This window comes from Silurus meridionalis, chromosome 23, assembly GCF_014805685.1.
Source record: "Silurus meridionalis isolate SWU-2019-XX chromosome 23, ASM1480568v1, whole genome shotgun sequence".
Taxonomy (NCBI): domain Eukaryota; kingdom Metazoa; phylum Chordata; class Actinopteri; order Siluriformes; family Siluridae; genus Silurus; species Silurus meridionalis.
The window spans coordinates 4,199,289-4,219,288 of record NC_060906.1 but is presented as its reverse complement, the minus strand read 5'-3'; the positions used below and the strand labels follow the sequence as shown (position 1 = coordinate 4,219,288).

At 40.3% G+C, this 20,000-nt stretch overlaps 1 protein-coding gene across 1 annotated transcript in view; it reads right to left on the bottom strand.

Moving 5' to 3' along the window:
* Positions 1 to 20,000, bottom strand: part of LOC124377357 — a 291,851-nt gene that overhangs the window by 30,529 nt on the left and 241,322 nt on the right. Inside the window, exons 2-4 of the mRNA XM_046836793.1 lie at positions 18,897 to 19,017; positions 14,592 to 14,705; positions 12,346 to 14,080 (exon numbers count right to left, since the gene is read on the bottom strand). Coding sequence (XP_046692749.1) covers positions 12,346 to 14,080; positions 14,592 to 14,705; positions 18,897 to 18,949 — 1,902 coding nt within the window. The 5' untranslated portion in view covers positions 18,950 to 19,017. The remainder of the gene's footprint in view (positions 1 to 12,345; positions 14,081 to 14,591; positions 14,706 to 18,896; positions 19,018 to 20,000) is intronic.

The following is a 20,000-nucleotide window of genomic DNA, read 5'->3' as shown; positions in this document are numbered from 1 at the left end:
AAAGAGAGAGAGTGAGTGAGTGATTGTGTGTGTGTGTGTGTGTGTGTGTGTGTGTGTGTGTGTGTGTGTGTGTGTGTGTGAAAGAAAGAGAGAAGAAGAGAGAGAGGGTGAGTGTGTGTGTGTGTGTGTGTGTGTGTGTGTGTGTGTGTGTGTGTGTGTGTGTGTGTGAGAGAAAGAGATTTCCTACACCTTTATTATACATAGACATACAAACCAACTTAAGTCAAAACAAAACAAATCAAACAAACAAGCATGGTCAAAACATAAACCCAAAACTCAAACAAGATATCACACATTATTTCTCCATCAATTACAACACAAATAATGTTATTAAAATATCACTGTAATTAAAAAAACTCCAAATCATTCATTAGTTGATAAAACGTCAATTCATCACTCACTCAAGCTTTTAAAAAAGATTTAAAAATAGTTACAACATCTTGATTTAGTCTGTTTTCAATTCTGTTTCTCTTTGTGTCAAAAAGCTACAGATAGAGAAAGAGAGAAAGAGACATGATAAGAACCAAACACCACTGATGTGTGTTTTATTTCAAATTTAATTTCTCATGTGTTTATAATATTAAACTTTGGTTGATTCAGATTCAATGTTTATGCAAAACTAAAGTTTGTTTCCATATGAAAAGGTTCACATTACACATCTGGAGAGAAGATTGCAGTCAATCTTTCAATAAATATTGAGTTTGACACCCCTGATTTAGATCTTCTATATCCAGCAGTGTGCTACACATACCTCTTAAATCAGAAGAAATGGTGATTTTGGGAAAGGGATATTTTATATCTGGAATCAGACTTCCATCAGCAAAGTTTTGTAACAGAATTAATTCTTCCTCTGTTAATCTTTTTTTCCCAGAGTTTTAATATAAATTCAGTTTGGCGTGAAGACATCTGACAGAAAATGGCGGCCAGTGCAAGAGCATCACTTAAATGAGGCCCAGCCACATCAATTACATTCCTTGACTGGTAAACCTGGTAAACATTCATTTAATACGTCAAATCATTTAACCAAAGGCTCCTCAAGCAACCAAAACAATGACTCTGTTTTACAAACCCTGATCAAACTGAAGAGTCCCCACATTTTAAATAGTCCATGATAAAACGAATTCAATTGTTTGTGATCCATAAATACCAGAGTTCTGTCAAGTCCATCAATCTGCTGTAATAAGTTCTGAGCCACTTTCCTCCAAACTAGATCTTCAGTTAACAGTCTCTGGATAAACTGCAAGTGAAAAAGTTGCAGGTCTACTAAACAGATGCACCAGTCCATGCCCTCCTTTGAGGGACCCAGTGAAGCCAAACCCCAAAAAAGTCCACCAGCGTTGCTTGTAATCTGGAAAGCAGACCGGAAGGAGCGTCTACACATATCAATCTTTGCCACAATGTTAAAGCAGCCAAATTGTTCATTATTGAAACACGTCCTCTAAAAGAAATTTGTGTATGAATCCACTTTCATTTTTTTAACCTGCCCTCTATTTTTAACCAACCCAAACCAGTTATTTTCTTGTGTGACAGCATCTCCAATAAACACTCCTAAATATTTAAGAACTCTTTTTTTCCAAGTTAACCCACTAGGTAATAACGGTGGCCCCTTCTCCCATTTCCCAACAATTAAGGCATCACTCTTACTCCAATTTATTTAGCAGCAGATACATTTCCAATCTCTTGAATGATTTTTATTCGAGTATTTATATCCTTCTGCCCATTGACCATCATCATCATTCCATCATCAGCATCAGCTGATATCTGATGTTGCAGATTAACATGAGGTAACAATAGGCCTTCTATATTAGACCATCATTTGTTTAATAATGGTTCAATTGCTAAGGAGTAAAGCGTTCCAGAGAGTCACAACCTTGTCTGTTGCCCCTGTTAACACTAAAAGGGGCGAACAAACTACCATTGATTTTTAACACACTTTCAACTTTATATAACACTTTAAATGCTCCAATAAAACCTGGGCCAAAACCAAGAACATCAAGTGTGTTCCAAAGATATTGGTGCTCAACCCTATCAAAAGCTTTTTCCTGAAACAAGAAAAATGTTCTCAGAAATAGATCTACCAGGCACACAATATGTCTGGTCAGGATGTATGAGGTCCCCCATCACTTCACTTCATCTATTTGCCAGAGTTTTCGAAAAGATTTTCAGATCGGAGCACAACAGGCTCACTGGTCTCCAGTTGTTAATTTCCTGAAGGTCACCTTTCTTGGGTAGGAGAGTAATCACAGCTCTCCTACAGCTCACTGGTAAAAACCCCTCATCTATGCTCTCATTGAGAACATCAAAGAGATCCTCACCCATCACCTCCCAAAAGGCTTTATGAAACTCAATTGAGAGCCCATCAAGTCCTGGAGATTTTCCCTTCTTTATAATCTCCAATGCCTTCCATAGCTCTTGTGCACACAAAGGCTTCTCGGTAAGCCTTGATAAAAACTGGCAGACATTTCCTCATCATCTTTATATTCACTCCCATACAGATCCTTCTAGAACCTTCCAGCCCTTTGTCTTATTTCAGACAGCACTGTAAGCTCCTGCCCGTTCTCTGATCACAATGAGTGAATGTATCTTCTCTGGCCATTCTTTCTTTCCAAATGAAAAAAGAATTTGGATGCAGCATCCATTTGTGTTCAGTTTTGGTAGCGTGACCTGAACAATGCACCTTTTGCCTTCACGCCTAACAGGTCTGCAAGAAACATCCTTTTGGACTTGAGCACATCAACACTAGTTTGTTCTCCAGTAGACTTCAAAATTGTTTGTACATCTACAATTTCCTCTTCAAGTTCTTTCATTTTTTGTGTACTATTTTTAGACACATTGAAAGTTTACTGTTGACATAATAAATTAATTTCAACTTTTCCATCATCCCACCATTGTTTTACATTTATAAATCTCTTTTTCTTTTATTTAAATTCCTTCCAAAAAAAAAACAAAAACCTCTTTAAACTTTGCATCACTCAACAGAGCTACATTAAAATGCCAAAAGGAACTCTTTACCTTATATTTGATATAAACACTTTACAAATAACAATATTATGATCAGAAACCCCAGAAGGACTAATTACACAGCTCTTCACAATATTAAAATGATGTTTAAAACAGTAGAGTCGATCTAATCTGTACACAACTAATGTGCTCCTCCTCTCCACACTTAAAACATCTCATAGTCTCAGAACTTACAACCACAACATAGTCAAAGCCATCAATTCTGAATTTAAAAGCCACACACATCCTCTACTTCACTTTTAAGAACCATATAGACTGGTGGTCTAAAAGAGACTACCGTAATTTCCGGACTATAAAGCGCACTCATATAATTTGACAAATATTTTTATTTTTAACATAAAAAAGCCGCACCTGTCTATAAGCCTCTAATTGACTCACTACACTAATGTACTTTACACAGGCTTTAACGAAAGACACATTACACACGGTGAAATATGTTTCACTTCTATTAGGAGCATAGCGGTGTTTGGGGAAAAGACCGGCACTGCATACGTCCGGTATTACTGTGTGTGTGGAGACCAAGGATCCTTTTTATTTACTGATGCTCATTTCTAAGTTTCTTTGACTAACCCATAACGCTGTTGCCAAGAAAAAAAAAAAAAGCACGAGTTTTGAAACCTGTCTGTGCTTATATGCAACTGGAGTTAGTGAGCTCTCCCTTTACCCAGACTCAACGCCCTACAACGACTTGTATCTAAACCAAAAAAGTCATTGTTCACTGTGTTCCTCCTTCCTTTCACAACTACAGTGGTACCTTGACCTACGAGCGCATTAATGTACGAGGAAACATCCATAAATCAGCCGCTTCGTTGTTTAAGCCGCGGGGTTCAAAAGGTGGGAAAAAAGTAGCGGCTTATTGTCAGGGTGCGAGCAAATCGGGTTTTAATGAATGAAAGTAAAAGTGTGAGGGAGAGAGATACACACGAGCACACACACACACGCACGCACGCACGCGCACACACACACACACACACACACACACGCGCACACGGCAGTCTTTCGGTTGAGAGTCCGAGGTGCACTTTGGGAGATGCGTAGGTGACCCGAGATGCGCGGGGAGGAGAAGGGATTGTGGAGTCCGAATGGAACGGATCAATAGTTTCCTGTGTGAACACTGAAACACGAAACCATAGACCGCACGTAAAGTCCAACACATACAATAACGAACGGCGAGTGAACGTGAGAGAGGGGTTTATGTAGGAGTGGGGTGGAGTGATGATGAGCTTCAGGTGTGCATAGTTACGTGTGTGTGTGAGAAAGAGAGCATGAGTGTGTGTGTGTGTGAGTGTGTGTATGTGTGTGTGTGTGAGTGTGTGTGTGTGTGTGTGTGTGAGTGTGTGTGTGGTCAATCAACACTAATTTAAAACTAAAAAACCAAAGTAAAATAATAAAACTATAAAGTTCCTCCTCAGAACATTGATGCTGAACCTAAAAGCTCTGCTTCAGTCTCACTATTAGAGAATGTGTGTTACTGAGGAGCAGGTCATGTGACTCTCAGAGAGATGATCTTACCTCAGTATCGCCAGTTTACAGTGAGGATTCTCCAGTACATCAGAGAGACACTTCACTCCTGAGTCTCCTACATTATTCCCAAACAGATCCAGTTCTCTCAGATGTGAGGGGTTTGATCTCAGAGCTGAAGCGAGAGCAGCACAGCCTTCATTTGATACTCCACAATCATCCAACCTGCAGATACACAATGACACACACTTCACTCTCTCAGTTTCTACACATTACACATCCTGTGTGTGTTTTAAAATGAGTGGTGTGGATGGATGTGTGGATGGATGTGTGGATGGATGGATAGATGGATGGATGGATGGTTAGATGGATATGTGGATGGATGGATGGGTGGATGGATGGATGGATGGATGGATGGATGGATGGATGGATGGTAGCAGATAAATAAACTGAATATTGAAACGTTTTATTCAGTGACAAGAACAAGTCTGTTTCTTTTATGCAGTGTGTGTGTGTGTGTGTGTGTGAGAGAGTGAGAGAGCGAGAGGGTGTGTGAGAGTGTGTGCGAGTGTGTATATGTGAGTGTGGGTGTGTGTGTGTGAGAGTTTTTTAATTTGTTCTTTTGTCACATCCCACCACTGATTTAGGGAGATAAAGCTCCTTCTCCGGTTTAATCTTCTAAAAGTGCAGTGTTAAAATGCCAGTAGCTGCTCTTAGGTTTAATATTCTTTTTTACTGATGGTGCACTGAACCATGCAGTGATCAGAGATTCCTACTGGAAAAATAAAACATCTTGTAAAAAAAAAAAGTCTTCTGATGCTTAAAACAATAAAAGTGATCTAATCTCACCAGGGAGAGCGTGTTGTCTATGGAGTGAGCCCCCGTGTACTGCCTCTGTTTATTTATTTTTTCCTTTTTTTTATATTTTAGAACAATTATATAGCACATCAAAAACAGTCAACAAACAATTCCCAACTTTTGCAATGCTAGTGAAAAAGAAAAAGAGAGGGGAGAAAGAAAAGGGGAAAAAATAATAAACAAACAAACAAACAAATAAATAAATAAAAACAACAACAACAATAATAATAATAATAATAATAATAATAATAATAATAATAATAATAATAATAAATAATAATAAAATAAAAATCACATGCCAAAACTCAAAATATTACTTAAAAACACATGGATATAATTAAGGTATGGAGTCCACACTTGGCGAAAAGCTTCAGTAGTCTGATGAGTAACAGGTCAGGAACTCTAAGGGAATAATTTCTCTAATAATCTTGTAGCATCCTCTCAAAGATGGGAGTTTGTCACTGATCCAGGTTAATAAAATTTGTTCCGCAGGTGTCTGACTGTGAGACCCAAAATCAAAGACAACGGGTCCATCTGTAGCTCCCGTCCAAACATACGGCTCATATAAACAATACCTTTTGACCAATAAGTTCTAATTACAGGACAATTCCATAATAAGTGGGTGTAGTCTCCCATTTCCACCTTACATTTAACACATAATGGTGAATTATTTGAGTCAAACTTGCTTGTAAGAAGTAATGTAATATGCAATCTATGCACAATCCTGACCTGAATAGCTTTGGCCCTATTGCAAATACATGTCTTATTTGCCTGACTCCAGATCAGTTCCCATTCCTCCTCTGTGATGGTCAATTGTAACTCCCTCCCTCATAGTCTTTTAAGCTCCTTGGTGTTCACCACCTCGTATGAACAGAGAACGCTATAAAAATAAATTATCTGCTTAAATAATGGGGGGTTCAGCAATCACTTCTCCATAACTGACATGGAGGAATTGGTGTGCAGAGTAGTTTTTTTAAAGATATAATCTCTAATTTTAGGAAATCTAAAAAAAAAAAAGGAACCTGGGTAGCATATATTTTATCACCAAATCTTCAAAAGACATTAAAAAACTTCCAGTAAACAAATCACTGAGTCTGCATATCCCATTAGTGTTCCAAGCGTTAAAACCAGACTCTGGGTTGTTGTAAATGGAAGTTAGAGAAGAAGACCATTCAGCCCTGCCCTCTATCCTACGTATAATAGACCAGGCTTTCCACGTATTCCATACAATTCTGTTACCACATAATGACTTAACTACTTTGGAAACTCTAACAAATAATAGATTCTTTAGAGTCAAGACGACTGAGAGGACTCCAAGTCAAGCCAAATAGACACAGGGTCCTCTTTAAGCCATTCAGCCAGGAATCTTAGCTGCAGGCCAACTGATATTTTCTCACATTTGGCAAATCCAAGCCCCCAGAGGACCTGGAAAGCTGTAAGTTAGAGAGTTTTAGTCGAGGCTTCCGATTATTCCATATAAATGAACTAAGCCATCCGTTCAATTCCTTTATGCTTTTATTGGGCAATAGGAACGGTCTCATCTGTAGTGGATAAAGAAGCCTGGGCAGTACATTCATCTTTACCACTGCAGTCCTCCCAAGCCAGGGGAGAAGAAGATCTGACCATCTAATTAGATCATTCTAAACTTTATCCAATAGTGGTATAAAATTATCTGTAGACAGTTGACAAATTGTGGAGGTAATTTTGATTCCTAAATATGCAAAACCAGATTGTGGGACTTTAAATGGAAAGGTAGACATATTAATTACGCGTGCGCTCGGCTGTCTTAAGTGTAAAGCAACAGATTTGGAAAAATTTATTTTTTACCCTGAAAATGTCCTAAATGAACTAATAATCTCCACCAAACTCAGCACAGAAGATTATCTTCCTCTTATAAACCCCACAGTTATGGAACAGCCTTCCAATCAGTGTTCGGGACTCAGACACAGTCTCAGTGTTCAAGTCGAGGTTGAAAAAGTATTTATTTAGTCAAGTCTTTTATCAGTAGATTTTCTTAGGTAAAGGCTCAGATCTGGAGGGAGCATGATTATAGAGTGTTTGGTGAACTGGGATATTTGTATGCTGTCGTCCCCTCACATTCATGGTGGGTCGTCTCTTATCCCAGAGTTCCCTTATGTATGTATTACCTTCTGGTTCTCCCTTTTAGTTATGCTGCCATAGCGAGTCTTGCCGGAGTCCAAACTGCACAGTGACATTAACTTTCATACAACAATAAGGACACATAATAATCCATATCCTTCTTTTCCTCCCTCTCTCTCTCTCTCTCTCTCTCTCTCTCTCTCCTGAGGCTCCAGTGACCACTGTTCCTGCTCCTCTTCCCTCCGTGGATCTTCCCACTTCGTCCAGGTCTGCCTCTGGATAGTGTTCTCTTCAATTGGAGGACACTCTGTGCAGCTTGGGACGGTTTCTCATCAGCGACTTGGGTGGTTCCGTGAAATTCCGCAGTAAGAATGGGAGCTTTGAGGACTGTAGTTAATGTCAACAGTTTCCTACACTGACTCAGGAATACATTTCGCTTCTGATCACCATCACTGTACCCGCAACATCATATATCTGCTACATATGAACATTTGATGCAACCCAGATGAGGATGGGTTCCCTCTTGAGTCTGGTTCCTCTCAAGGTTTCTTTCTTATGCCATTTCGGGGAGTTTTTCCTTGCCACAGTCACCACCGGCTCACTCATCAGGGACAAACTTACTTATAAAGAACATCTTCACTTTTAATCACCACATTATCTGTGTAAAGCTGCTTTGAGACAATGTTCATTGTTAAAAGCACTATACAAATAAAAATGAATTGAATTGAATATCTACTCTATCGCTAAGGCAAAAAGCAGTGGGGAGAGGGGACATCCCTGTCTAGTGCCCTGAAACAGATTGAAATTGTCCAAAATGTGGCTATTTGTGACAACAGCTGCAAGAGGTGCAGAATAAAGTAGACAAATCCACTGAATAAAGGTATCACCAAGACCAAACCTTTCTGGACTTTAAAATAAATAAGGCCACTCCACTCGATCGAAAACCTTCTCCTCATCTAAAGATAAGACAACGGTGTCAGTATTGCAATTGTGAAAAAGCTCAAGGACATTAAGAAGTCGTCTAATATTGTTACTGGAACTTCTACCCTTAATGAAACCTGTTTGGTCTTCGTCAATTATAGATGGGAAGGATTTTCTCCAATCGCGATGTGAGGATTTTGGAGAGCAGCTTAAGAAGCTTAATAAGAGAGACACTGGTCTCTCTCAGTGACTGAGGCAACCTATTTATCCTAAATTAATGTTCATACATAGCTAACAAGGAAACTATCAAAAAGTGCTCAAATTCTTTATACACTTCGCTCTCTAGAAAATCTGGACCAGGAGATTTACCAGATTGTAGCTTATGTAAAGCCACTAAGGCTGATCCTCTGATATACGTGGGAGTGTTAACCTGTGTGAAAAACTTTGTTATATTGCAGCCATTTGCTAAAATCAATTAAGTTCATTGTTCTTCCTCATTAATGTATACATAGCACCCCATATTGACAGAAAAACACAGAATTGTTCACATTGTTGCAAATTTATTAAAAAAGAAAAACTGAAATATCACATGGTCGTAAGTATTCAGACCCTTTGCTGTGACACTCATATATTTAACTCAGGTGCTATTTATTTCTTCTGATCATCCTTGAGATGGTTCTACACCTTCATTTGAGTCCAGCTGTGTTTGATTCTACTGACTGGCCACACACCTATCTATATAATACCTTACAGATCACAATGCATGTCATGGCAAATGAGAATCATGAGGTCAAAGGAACTGCCTGAAGAGCTCAGAGACCGAATTGTGGCAAGGCACAGATCTGGCCTAGGTTACAAAAGCATTTCTGCTGCACTTAAGGTTCCTTTCTAACACACACACACCCCTCTACACTCACACACACACACACACACACACACACACACACACACACACACACACACACACACACACACACACACACACACACACACACACAAACTCTACACTTGCCCTGCTAACACACACACCTTTACACACACACACACACACACACACACACACACACACTCCTCTACACTCGCCCTGCACACACAAAACACTCACACACACACACACACACACAGACACTACTCTACACTCACCCTGCTAACACACACACCTTTACACACACACACACACACACACACACACACACTCCTTTATACTCACACACACACACTCCTCTACACTCGCCCTGCACACACAAAAACACTCACACACTCCTCTACATTTAGACACACACACACACACACATGCAAGTCAAACTCTCAAACAACCTCACGCTCTGAGACGCCATGGTGAACACTCACACTCACACAACAGCACGCTGGTACACAAACCCACACGAGATTGTTCCTAACCTTGATGTATGAGAGGAGAATTTGCAAGAAATTGGCAAAAAAAAGCAGAAAAACTGGCAACACGCCAACCGCTCACGTGCTCTAAACACCACACTCACCCTTCCTTGTGTGTGTGAGAGAGTATGTATGTAAGTGTTTGAGTGAGAGTGTGTGTGTGTGTGTGTGTGTGTGTGTGTGTGTGTGTGTGTGTGTGTGTGTAAGAGAGAAAACAGTAAATGTGTATGTAGTTTGTGTTACTGAAAGTGACCTCTAACAGTTTTACAGTCATTTTAGACACATTGCAGTGGTTTTAAGACACTGTGGCAGTGGGGGCGTGGCCGAGCGCCGGTTTGAGAATGGAGGGTGAGGCCGGGAGTAGACAGACACAGGAATGTGCGCGCGTGCCAGCCAGTGCAAGAAACGTGCTAAGAGAGTCACTGAGCAGCAGACCAAAATAAATAAAAGTGGCTGAAAAGCCTTTCCCTTGACCTTTCCCTGTCGTTCCTTATTCCTGTGCCCATACGCTCACCCAAGGACACGTTTTGTGCTGCAGCTTCACACATACGTACATCAGACCCAAAGCCTCTGTGACAAATCATCAGTGTGCAGTGAAAAGAAACAAACTTCCTCCTCAGAACATTGATGCTGAACCTAAAAGCTCTGCTTCAGTCTCACTATTAGAGAATGTGTGTTACTGAGGAGCAGGTCATGTGACTCTCAGAGAGATGATCTTACCTCAGTATCTCCAGTTTACAGTGAGGATTCTCCAGTACAGCAGAGAGACACTTCACTCCTGAGTCTCCTACTTTATTCCCAGACAGATCCAGATCTCTCAGGTGTGAGGGGTTTGATCTCAGAGCTGAAGCGAGAGCAACACAGCTTTCATCTGATACTCCACAATTATACAACCTGCAGATACACAATGACACACACTTCACTCTCTCAGTTTCTACACATTACACATACTTTGTGTTCTCCCTCGTTCCTGCAGTGTTGCTGTGAGAACCAGTCACAGACACTGATGGAAGTCCTCGTCTAGACAGTCATGTAGTGCGAGTTGTGGGACTACAAAATGGACAGATTTCATTTGTGTAAAATAAGTTGCAGCAGATTTCTCCAGGACTTACAAAGTAAATCAAAAATATATCAATGAAAATAAATGAATTTAAAGATGATTTAATAGAGATAAATATTTGTACTGCACTTTGATTTATCTCAGACTGCTGACACAAGAAAACTGCAGTAAATGACCAGTAGGTGGCAGTGTAAGGTGTATTTCAGCTCATTTCAGCAGAAATAAATGTGGGATTTTTTACTCTTAGAAGAGCTTAAACATTTGCAGTTCAATAAAGAAGTTGTAAAAGAAGATGAGATGAAGGAGAGCAGCAGCACAAACACACGTCGCTCTGAGAAACAGAGAATGGAACTGGGAAGTCCAGAGCAATGCAAGCTGACACACACTTCATCATTCTGCAAACGGAGCAGAGGGGAATCTCTGACAATGAAGAATAATATGGTAAGACGTCTAGAAACAGGTTGAAAAAGCAATGATGATGATTTGAAGATGATGTGTGTGTTATGGTGGACCATCTCCCTTCTCTTGTCCAATCACAAGATCATATTAAACCTGACCAATGATTATTGCTGTGATTGAGATTCCTGTCATTATGTGTACAAGAGGTGTAAAGGTATTGCTGCTTTCTGTTCAAAGTCATGAATCAGGTTCTTTCTCTCTGTTTAACTGGAGTTTTATTCACACATGGATCTAATTCTCAGTGCATTAATGATTAGTGGAAGTGAGAAGTTTCATTACTGATAGATTTGTTCTGGATGTTGTACTGCTACAGCAAATTTCACCTGAAAAACAACACTGTATACAACAATTCACTGCAGCTTTTAGTGAGTTCTTGTGTCTCTCAGAGAGATGATCTTACCTCAGATCTTTCACTTTACACTCAGGATTCTCCAGTAGAGCAGAGAGACACTTCACTCCTGAGTCTTCTAGTTTATTCCCAGACAGATCCAGTGTATTGACAGTCAGATGCAGTTCTCTCAGACTGGAGGTTTCTGAGTTGAGCACTGAGGTCAGAGCTTCTACAGAGCTTCTCTTTGTAATTTCACTGCATCTGATACTGAAGGAAATAAAAGATAATGAACAGAAATGCAGAAGATCAAACAAGTTCTCAAAGCTTCACTGCAGCGTCTCACTTTCAGCATCACACACATCAGTTGAACACAATGATTAAATGGTGGAATAATAAGAATGGACAGTCGGAGATGTTCAGATTTGGCTTGGCGAGAGTTTTAGCTGAGGAACATCATCACACACACGTTGTATAAACATGGAGGATGAGATCCGGGAATCCAAATGGGAAAGTAAGAGAGTCTGATCTAAAAGGTTTCTAAAAAAGAGAAAGGAAAAAGTCTAAAGGTTCCTGCAGAGTTCGATTCATCTGAACAGCTCAGACCTTTGATTTGTTCTCAACACTGGAACAGTAGAACAATTTCATTCAGCTTCACTTACATTGCTTTTCTGGATGCTGCAATCACAGGCATCACTCTCACAAGAATCTCATCTCTGATCTTATCTGGAGTGATGTATTTATTCAGGTCAAATTCCTCCAGATCCTGTGCTGATGTCAGTAACACAAACACCAGAGCAGACCACTGTGAAGGAGAAAGTTCACTTTGTGCTCCAGATTTCAGATACTGCTGGATTTCCTCCACTAGAGAATCATCACCCAGTTCATTCAGACAGTGGAGCAGATTGATGGATTTCTCTGTAGAAAAATCTTCACTGATCTTCTTCTTGATGTACTGAACTGTTTCCTCTTTGTTCTGGGAGCTACTTCCTGTCTGTGTTACTAAGGAATGTAGAAGTTTCTGATTGTACTCGAGTGAGAGACCCAGAAGAAAGTGGAGGAAAAGATCCAGATGTCCAGTCTGACTGTCTAAAGCGTGATCTACAGCACTCATGTGAACATCTGAAAGTGTCCTACAGACCTGATTCTGTATAAGAACATTTCTCTGCTCCTTCATGAAGGTGAGGTGCACATACAGAGCTGCAAGATGTTCCTGAATGCTAAGATGAACAAAGCAGTACACTTTACTCTGGTGAAACCCAAACTCCTCTCTGAAGATCTGCGTACACACACCTGAATACACTGCTGCTTCTGTCACATCAATGTCACACTCTCTCAGGTCTTCCTCATAGAAGATCAGGTTTTGTTTCTCCAGCTGCTGGAAAGCCAGTTTTCCCAGTTTGAGAAGCATTTCTTCATCGCTCTCCTGCTTCTGTAGGTACTTCTCTCTTATGATGTTGGTCTGAATGATGAGGAAGTATGTGTACATTTGAGTCAGAGTCTTGGGGATCTCTCCACTCTCTGCTTCACCCAACATTCTCTCTAGAACAGCAGCTGAAATCCAGCAGAACACTGGGATGTGGCACATGATGTAGAGGCTTCTTAATGACTTCAGGTGTGTGATGATCTTATTGGCCAGGTTCTGATCACTGATCCTCTTCCTGAAGTACTCCTCCTTCTGAGGATCATTGAACCCTCGTACCTCTGTGACTCGATGGACACACTCAGAGGGGATTTGATCAGCTGCTGCTGGTCTGGAGGTGATCCAGATGAAAGCAGAGGGAAGCAGGTTCCCTTTAATCAGGTTTATCAGCAGCACATGCACTGGTGCTGATTCAGTTACATCATACACTCTTACTGTCTTCTGGAAATCCAGAGGAAAACGACACTCATCCAAACCATCAAAAATGAACAAAACCTTCTCCAACCTGGAAATGTCCATTTCTTTCATATCCTTAAAAAACACATGAAGGAGCTCCACCAGACTCAGTTTCTGCTCCTTCATCAAATTCAGCTCTCTGAAAGGAAGTGGGAATATGAGGTGGACATCCTGATTTGTTTTCCCTTCAGCCCAGTCCAGAACAAACTTCTGCACAGAGACTGTTTTTCCAATTCCAGCTACTCCCTTAGTCAGAACATTCCTGATGGGTTTTTCATCTTGTTTAGATAAGGGTTTTGTCAGGACGTTCCTGATGGCTTTGTCTTGTTCAGGTAGGGATTTAAAGATGTCACTGCATTTGATTGGTGTGTCCTTAGTTGGGTTCCTCCTGGATGCTGCCTCGATCTGTTTCACCTCATGTTCTTTATTGATGTTTCCACTGTCTCCCTCTGTGATGTAGAGCTCTGTGTAGATCTCATTCAGGAGGGTTCGGTTTTCCTGCTTTAGCATCAGTTCATTCAAACACTGAAACTTCTCCATCAGATTGAACTTGAGTTTCTTCTGGAATTCATCTGCAGCAGTGGATTCTGGGTCGTGTCTGTGACAGGGTGAAGAAAGAAGACATGGTGAGACATGGGCTCCAATGATTAGAGTAGAAGTTCACATTTTTCCTGCTAGATAGATCTTTATGATGTTCTCACTGTGGATTTACTTTATTCTACTGGAGGTTTTCTATCATCTAATCACCCTGTAGTTACTAACAGCAGAGAGCTTTAGAATAGCAGTGTGTCAGTGTCACACAAATTGTACTACAATAATTGTAATGAGAGCAGGAACACTTGGAGAACACAAAGCTGAATACAACTCCAACATTGTGCACCTGGAGAATTAAATGTGCTCCTGTTTTCATCACACACTTTTTCCTACTTTTCTTTTCTTCCTACACAAACCTCCAAAAGTATTGGAACAGGAAGTCCAGTTCTTTGGATTTTTGCTCGACACTGAAGACATTTGGATTTGAGAGTAAAAGATGAAAATGATATAATAGATCAGAATTCCAGCTTCAGTCATTAACTGTGACTTTAACTATGAGAACTATGGGATGTTACCTGTGTCCAGTGGAGGAGATTCCAGTTTTGAAGTTTAGGGGAGGAGACATAGACCCATCTCTCTTCATGGAGACACAGCTGGGTTCTGCTGTGTGTGATCTGCTCTTTCGTTTACTGTTTAAAATAATAGAAATGGACATGAGACAGAATTACATTGTTTAAAAATTTGTAGATGAATTTGAATCATATCACAATATTTCTGTTAACTCCTCAAATGTATTACATTTAACTTGAAATAGTGTTGTGTGATATATAGCATCACAATTTGATGTTAGTTTGTGCGATTTTATGGCAACGTTGCGACACACACTTTCTGAGAACAGTTTGCAGATTTACCTTAACAAAACACAAAAAAACACCTTTTCTCATACTCATGCTGACACACACACACACACACACACACACACACACACACACGGTAACGCACATCTTTCCTCGTACTCATGCAGGGAAACACACACACACACACACACACACACACACACACACACTTGCGGTAACGCACATCTGTCCTCATGCAGACGCACGCGCGCACACACGCACTTGCGGTAACACACATTGTGGGAGAGCGTATAGATGCGGGAAGAAGTAACGCCACAACAGGTCAGGTGTAAAATCTTCACAGCCACTTTTATTATAGGTTTGCGTGTATGTTTGTTTTAGTGTCTCATGCAGCACGTCTTCTGGCTCACGCGCGTACACACACCAACCGTCCCACACACACTCTCTCCTCCTTAAATGCACCCCCCGATCACTGTAAAACAGAGAACACTTATTAGGTCATATTGGCTTCAGGTGAGGCAATCCCCCGCCTACCTGCTCCCGGCCCCGCTCTCCATTCACAAACCGACGCTCTGCCACGCCCACGCTGCCACACACATCTTTCCCCATGCAGGGACACACTCACTAACACACACACACACACACACACACACACACACACACACACACACACACACACTCGCGGTAATGCACATATTTTCTCGCACTCATGTAGGGACACATACACACTTGTGGTAACGCACATCTTTCCTAATGCAGACACACACACACACACACACTCGTGGTAATGCACATCTTTCCTCATGTCTCGTCTCATATCATGGCTTTAATTATTGCCTCATGTTGACTCTTTACTGTTTGACTGCAAGATTATTTTTTTATAAACACAACTTTTTTACTAACAAACAACAAAATCTGTTTAGGAAACAATTTTTTTTTTATTTTCAAAATAACTGATCATTGTTTAGACCTACTGACATGGTTTTGGGAAGTGGTATCAAAATAAATAAATCAATTAATTAATAATAGTAATAATAATACTTTTTTTTTCTTGTTCTGAATAAGGTGTCTTTGAAGGTCAAAGAGAACCATTTTGAAATTTGATACACTGATTATGCTGCTTATTATTATTATTAGTAGTAGTAGTAGTAGTAGTAGATATTGTATTACTGTGGGGTTTTGTTGCTTATATTAGCATTTTATAAGATAAGATAAGATAAGATAAGATAAGATAAGATAAGATAAGATAAGATAAGATAAGATAAGATAAGATAAGAACTACATTTTTATTTAATTTATACTAAATTTTACTTTAGTATTTTAGACATTATCTGTTAGAAGAGTATCTGTGAGAGTGAAAGGGAAAGTTTATAGGACTGTGGTGAGACCTGAGATGTTGTATGGATTAGAGACAGTGGCATTGAGTAAAACACAGGAGGATGGAGACACCAGGAAGGAGGAAAAGACAAAGGTCAAAGAGGTGGTTTATGGATGTGGTGAGGGAAGACATGCAGGTAGTTGGTGTGAAAGAGGCAGATGTAGAGGACAGGGGGGTATGGAGACGGATGACCCGCTGTGGTGCCCCCTAATGGGAGCAGCCGAAAGAAAAAGAAAAGGATTTGACATTATTTGTAATTCATTGTAACTTTTATAAATACAGGTTGTTCCCTGAATAACGATGGATATGTGTGACAATGACCCCATCATAACTTGAAAATATGGTAAGTTGAGCAATGGCCAAGCTTACCCAGGAGTCTTAAAGAATGGTGATAACTATGGAGTAGTATACACTAATCTGTTAATATAATTCATTACAGTACTTAATTTAGCAAAACAGAGCAATTGACACTACTGCAATGTATAAACTTTACAGTATATACACTGGCGATCAAAATTAGAGAACAATTTATAAACAATTGATCAATTCTGAAATAATGTCATCTTTACTGCTCAACAGTTGAAGGAGTTTTTGTCCTGTCTATACCATGCTACCAGAACACCTTTTCCACAAAATAACTAAGGCATTTAAAAAAAAAACATTATTTTGCAGAAAACACACTGATCAAAATGAGAGAACACTTTCAGATACCTCCCAGTTATTGGTGTTAATCTGGCACCTGGTGCTGATTTCCTTGATTATCTGTCAACCCCTATTTAACTGGCAGCCTAAATTCCAGTTTCACTGACTCTGCAAGATGGTGGGCCGTTCTAAAGTGACTGAAAGCCCCTGGCAGCAGGTTGTCCAGATGAAGGCCAAAGGGATGACCCTATCAGCCATAGCAAGACAAGTTGGTCGTTCCAAATCTGTGATTTCAAGAATATTAAATCTTTACAACATCACAAACTCATTTAAGTCCGCCAAGAAGGCTGGTCGTCCACGGAAGACAAATACAAGAGAGGACAGGATACTGCGGAGGATCTCAATGGGCTTCGTTTCCACACTGCAGCTGGAATTGCTCACCAGTTCAGCGCTGAACAGGGTAAGGATCTGTCCCGTCTGAAAGCCCACTCTGCAGTGACCAAACCTCTCATTAGCAGAAAGAATCAAAAGGCTTGACTAAGCTTTGCTGAGGAGCAGGTTGTGTGGACAGAGGAGAACTGGTCCAAAGTTCACTTCAGTGATGAAAGCAAGTTTAATTTATTTGGGTCCGATGGAAAACATTATGTTCGGCGACAAACTGGAGAAAGACTGAACCCAAAGTGTGTAAAGAAGTCAGTGAAAAGTGGAGGAGGAAGTGTCATGGTTTGGGGCATGTTTTCTGCAGCAGGAGTTGGGCCTCTTATACAGCTACATGGCAGAGTGAATGCAAATGTTTATCCGAACCTTCTTCAACAACATATGGTTCCTTCCCTGTGTTCATCACCCAATCAGCCCACAGTGGTCATGCAGAACAACGCTCCATGTCACACAGCAAAACAGGTAAAGCAGTTCCTTTAAACTGAAAACATTGAAATAATGACATGGCCTGCTCAGAGTCCTGATCTCAACCCAATAGAGAACCTTTTGGAAAATCCTTGGTGAGAAAGTTATGGCCAAGAAACCCACTACAGTCACCGAACTGTGGAGGAGACTGGAAGAAGAGTGGACCATAATCACACCAGAGCAGTGTGAGAGACTGGTGCTGTCCTGTGGCTGCAGATGTGCTGAAGTCATTCAGAGCAGAGGCCTGTACACTTCCCACTAATTGCTGACTGTTGTAACCTTCAGAAGATTTTGTTGTAATCTTTTTCCATGCTACAGTCATTGTTGTTCTCTCATTTTGATTAGTGTGTTTTCTGCAAAATAATATTTTTTTATAGTTATTTTGTGGTAAAGGTGTTCTGGTAGCATGGTATAGACAGGACAAAAACTCCAACTGTTGAGCAGTGAAGATGACATTATTTCAGAATTGTTCAATTGTTTATAAATTGTTCTCTAACTTTGATCTCCAGTGTATGTTTGTGGCAACAGGTGCATGCATGAGCACTGGTTCATGAGTGGAGGACGGAGGGTGCTGTACACTCTGTTTCAGTGTCGGCCAACGCCAATCAAAAGGAGAGAGACAAGAGTTAAAACTAGGTTTTAAAACACCACAAATACAGAATAAATCTGCCCTCTAAACTGACCCAAGGCAGGAGATGCATACATCCTAGCGGCTCCCAACATATTGTAAACATATATTCTAAATAGTTGCTAATGACTGTGAAGTGCAGCCATTAACTGTGATTTTAACTATGGTAATTATGGGATGTTACAGATCTCCATAGTGCTGTTTATATACAAATGCTACCATGCCTGAAATAGGCTAAGAGCAGGAACAAACAGGTCTTCACAAAGAGACAATGGAAACATGGGAGTATAAATACAAAAACTAATCAAAAGGCAAAAAATAAACAGTTGTGGGACATTATTTCATCAACCACTTTTTCAAGTGAGTGCTAAAGATTTATTCTTACCACAGATATTAGTTATTATTTCTATAGCAACTCCATAATGCAGATATGAACAGTTCATTAGTAAAATACTAGAACATGGCAGGTTACCAGTCTTTTGAGGGTGAGGTCACATGATCTGTCCCCTGATCAGGGATCTCCATTTTTCAATGCTCGTGTACACGCACAGTCCTGAAGATGCAGATCTCCTCTGCTGGCATCAGTCACATTCCTAGAAGACATAAAAAGAACATGCAGTTAAAACTGGGGGAAAATCTTCCTCTAATCCCATTAGAGGTGAAAGCCATAGACATAGACATGGACACATACATCTCATTGGCCGCTTTGGTCCATGGCTGCAAGTCATAATAGCAATAACCCTACAAAAAAATGTGAGATATTTTGATGATTAGTAGAAATAATATAGTCTTTAACGTTAACCCATTAGGGTTGCACAAGCCAGGTCACTCTTAGTGTCGGTCTCAAGCCCGGATAAATGTAGAGGGTTGTGTTATGAAGGACATCCAGCATAAATCTTGACAAATCAAATATTCGGATAATGAATCAAAATTTCATAGGGGATCGCTTGAGGCCCGGGTTACCAACGACCACCACAAGAATTGTTAGCAACAGGGTACCAGTGGAAATTGGGCTACTAGATAAAGAAGTTAAAGCAGAATCGGTCAGTGAGGGTCTCTGTCTTATATGTGTATGGGAAAATCTCCAGGTCACGTGATGAAGGAAACAGGAGAAAAGCCCATCTATCCTGCAGGAATCTATGCTGTGATAAAGGATCCAGTGGATCCCGCATTCAGCACTGAATTCGGAAAGCTCATGTCTTCATGAACATGTATCTGCTCCACACTTCCTGTATCTCCTCCGCTTAGAAAGCCATGATCTGCTCCTGTTTACGGGAAATCATCCTGAGCATGACAACAACTCCAGGATCAGCTTGGAACAACCAAACAATCCCAGTGTTCTCATGTCAGATCCTCCTCAATAAACTCAGAACATCATCAAATCCAAATGAGGAATTTGGACAGAAACTGTTGTCCTCCATTTCGGCTGCTGTGCCGCAGTTTCCCTGCGGTCTTTCCACAAACTCCATTACATAGAAAACACAAACGCATTATTCCGATATAAAGTCGTTTCTAGGAGAAACTCACCCACTTTTCTTCTGCACTGCTTGTTGTTGGACATGAATCTCACTGCTTC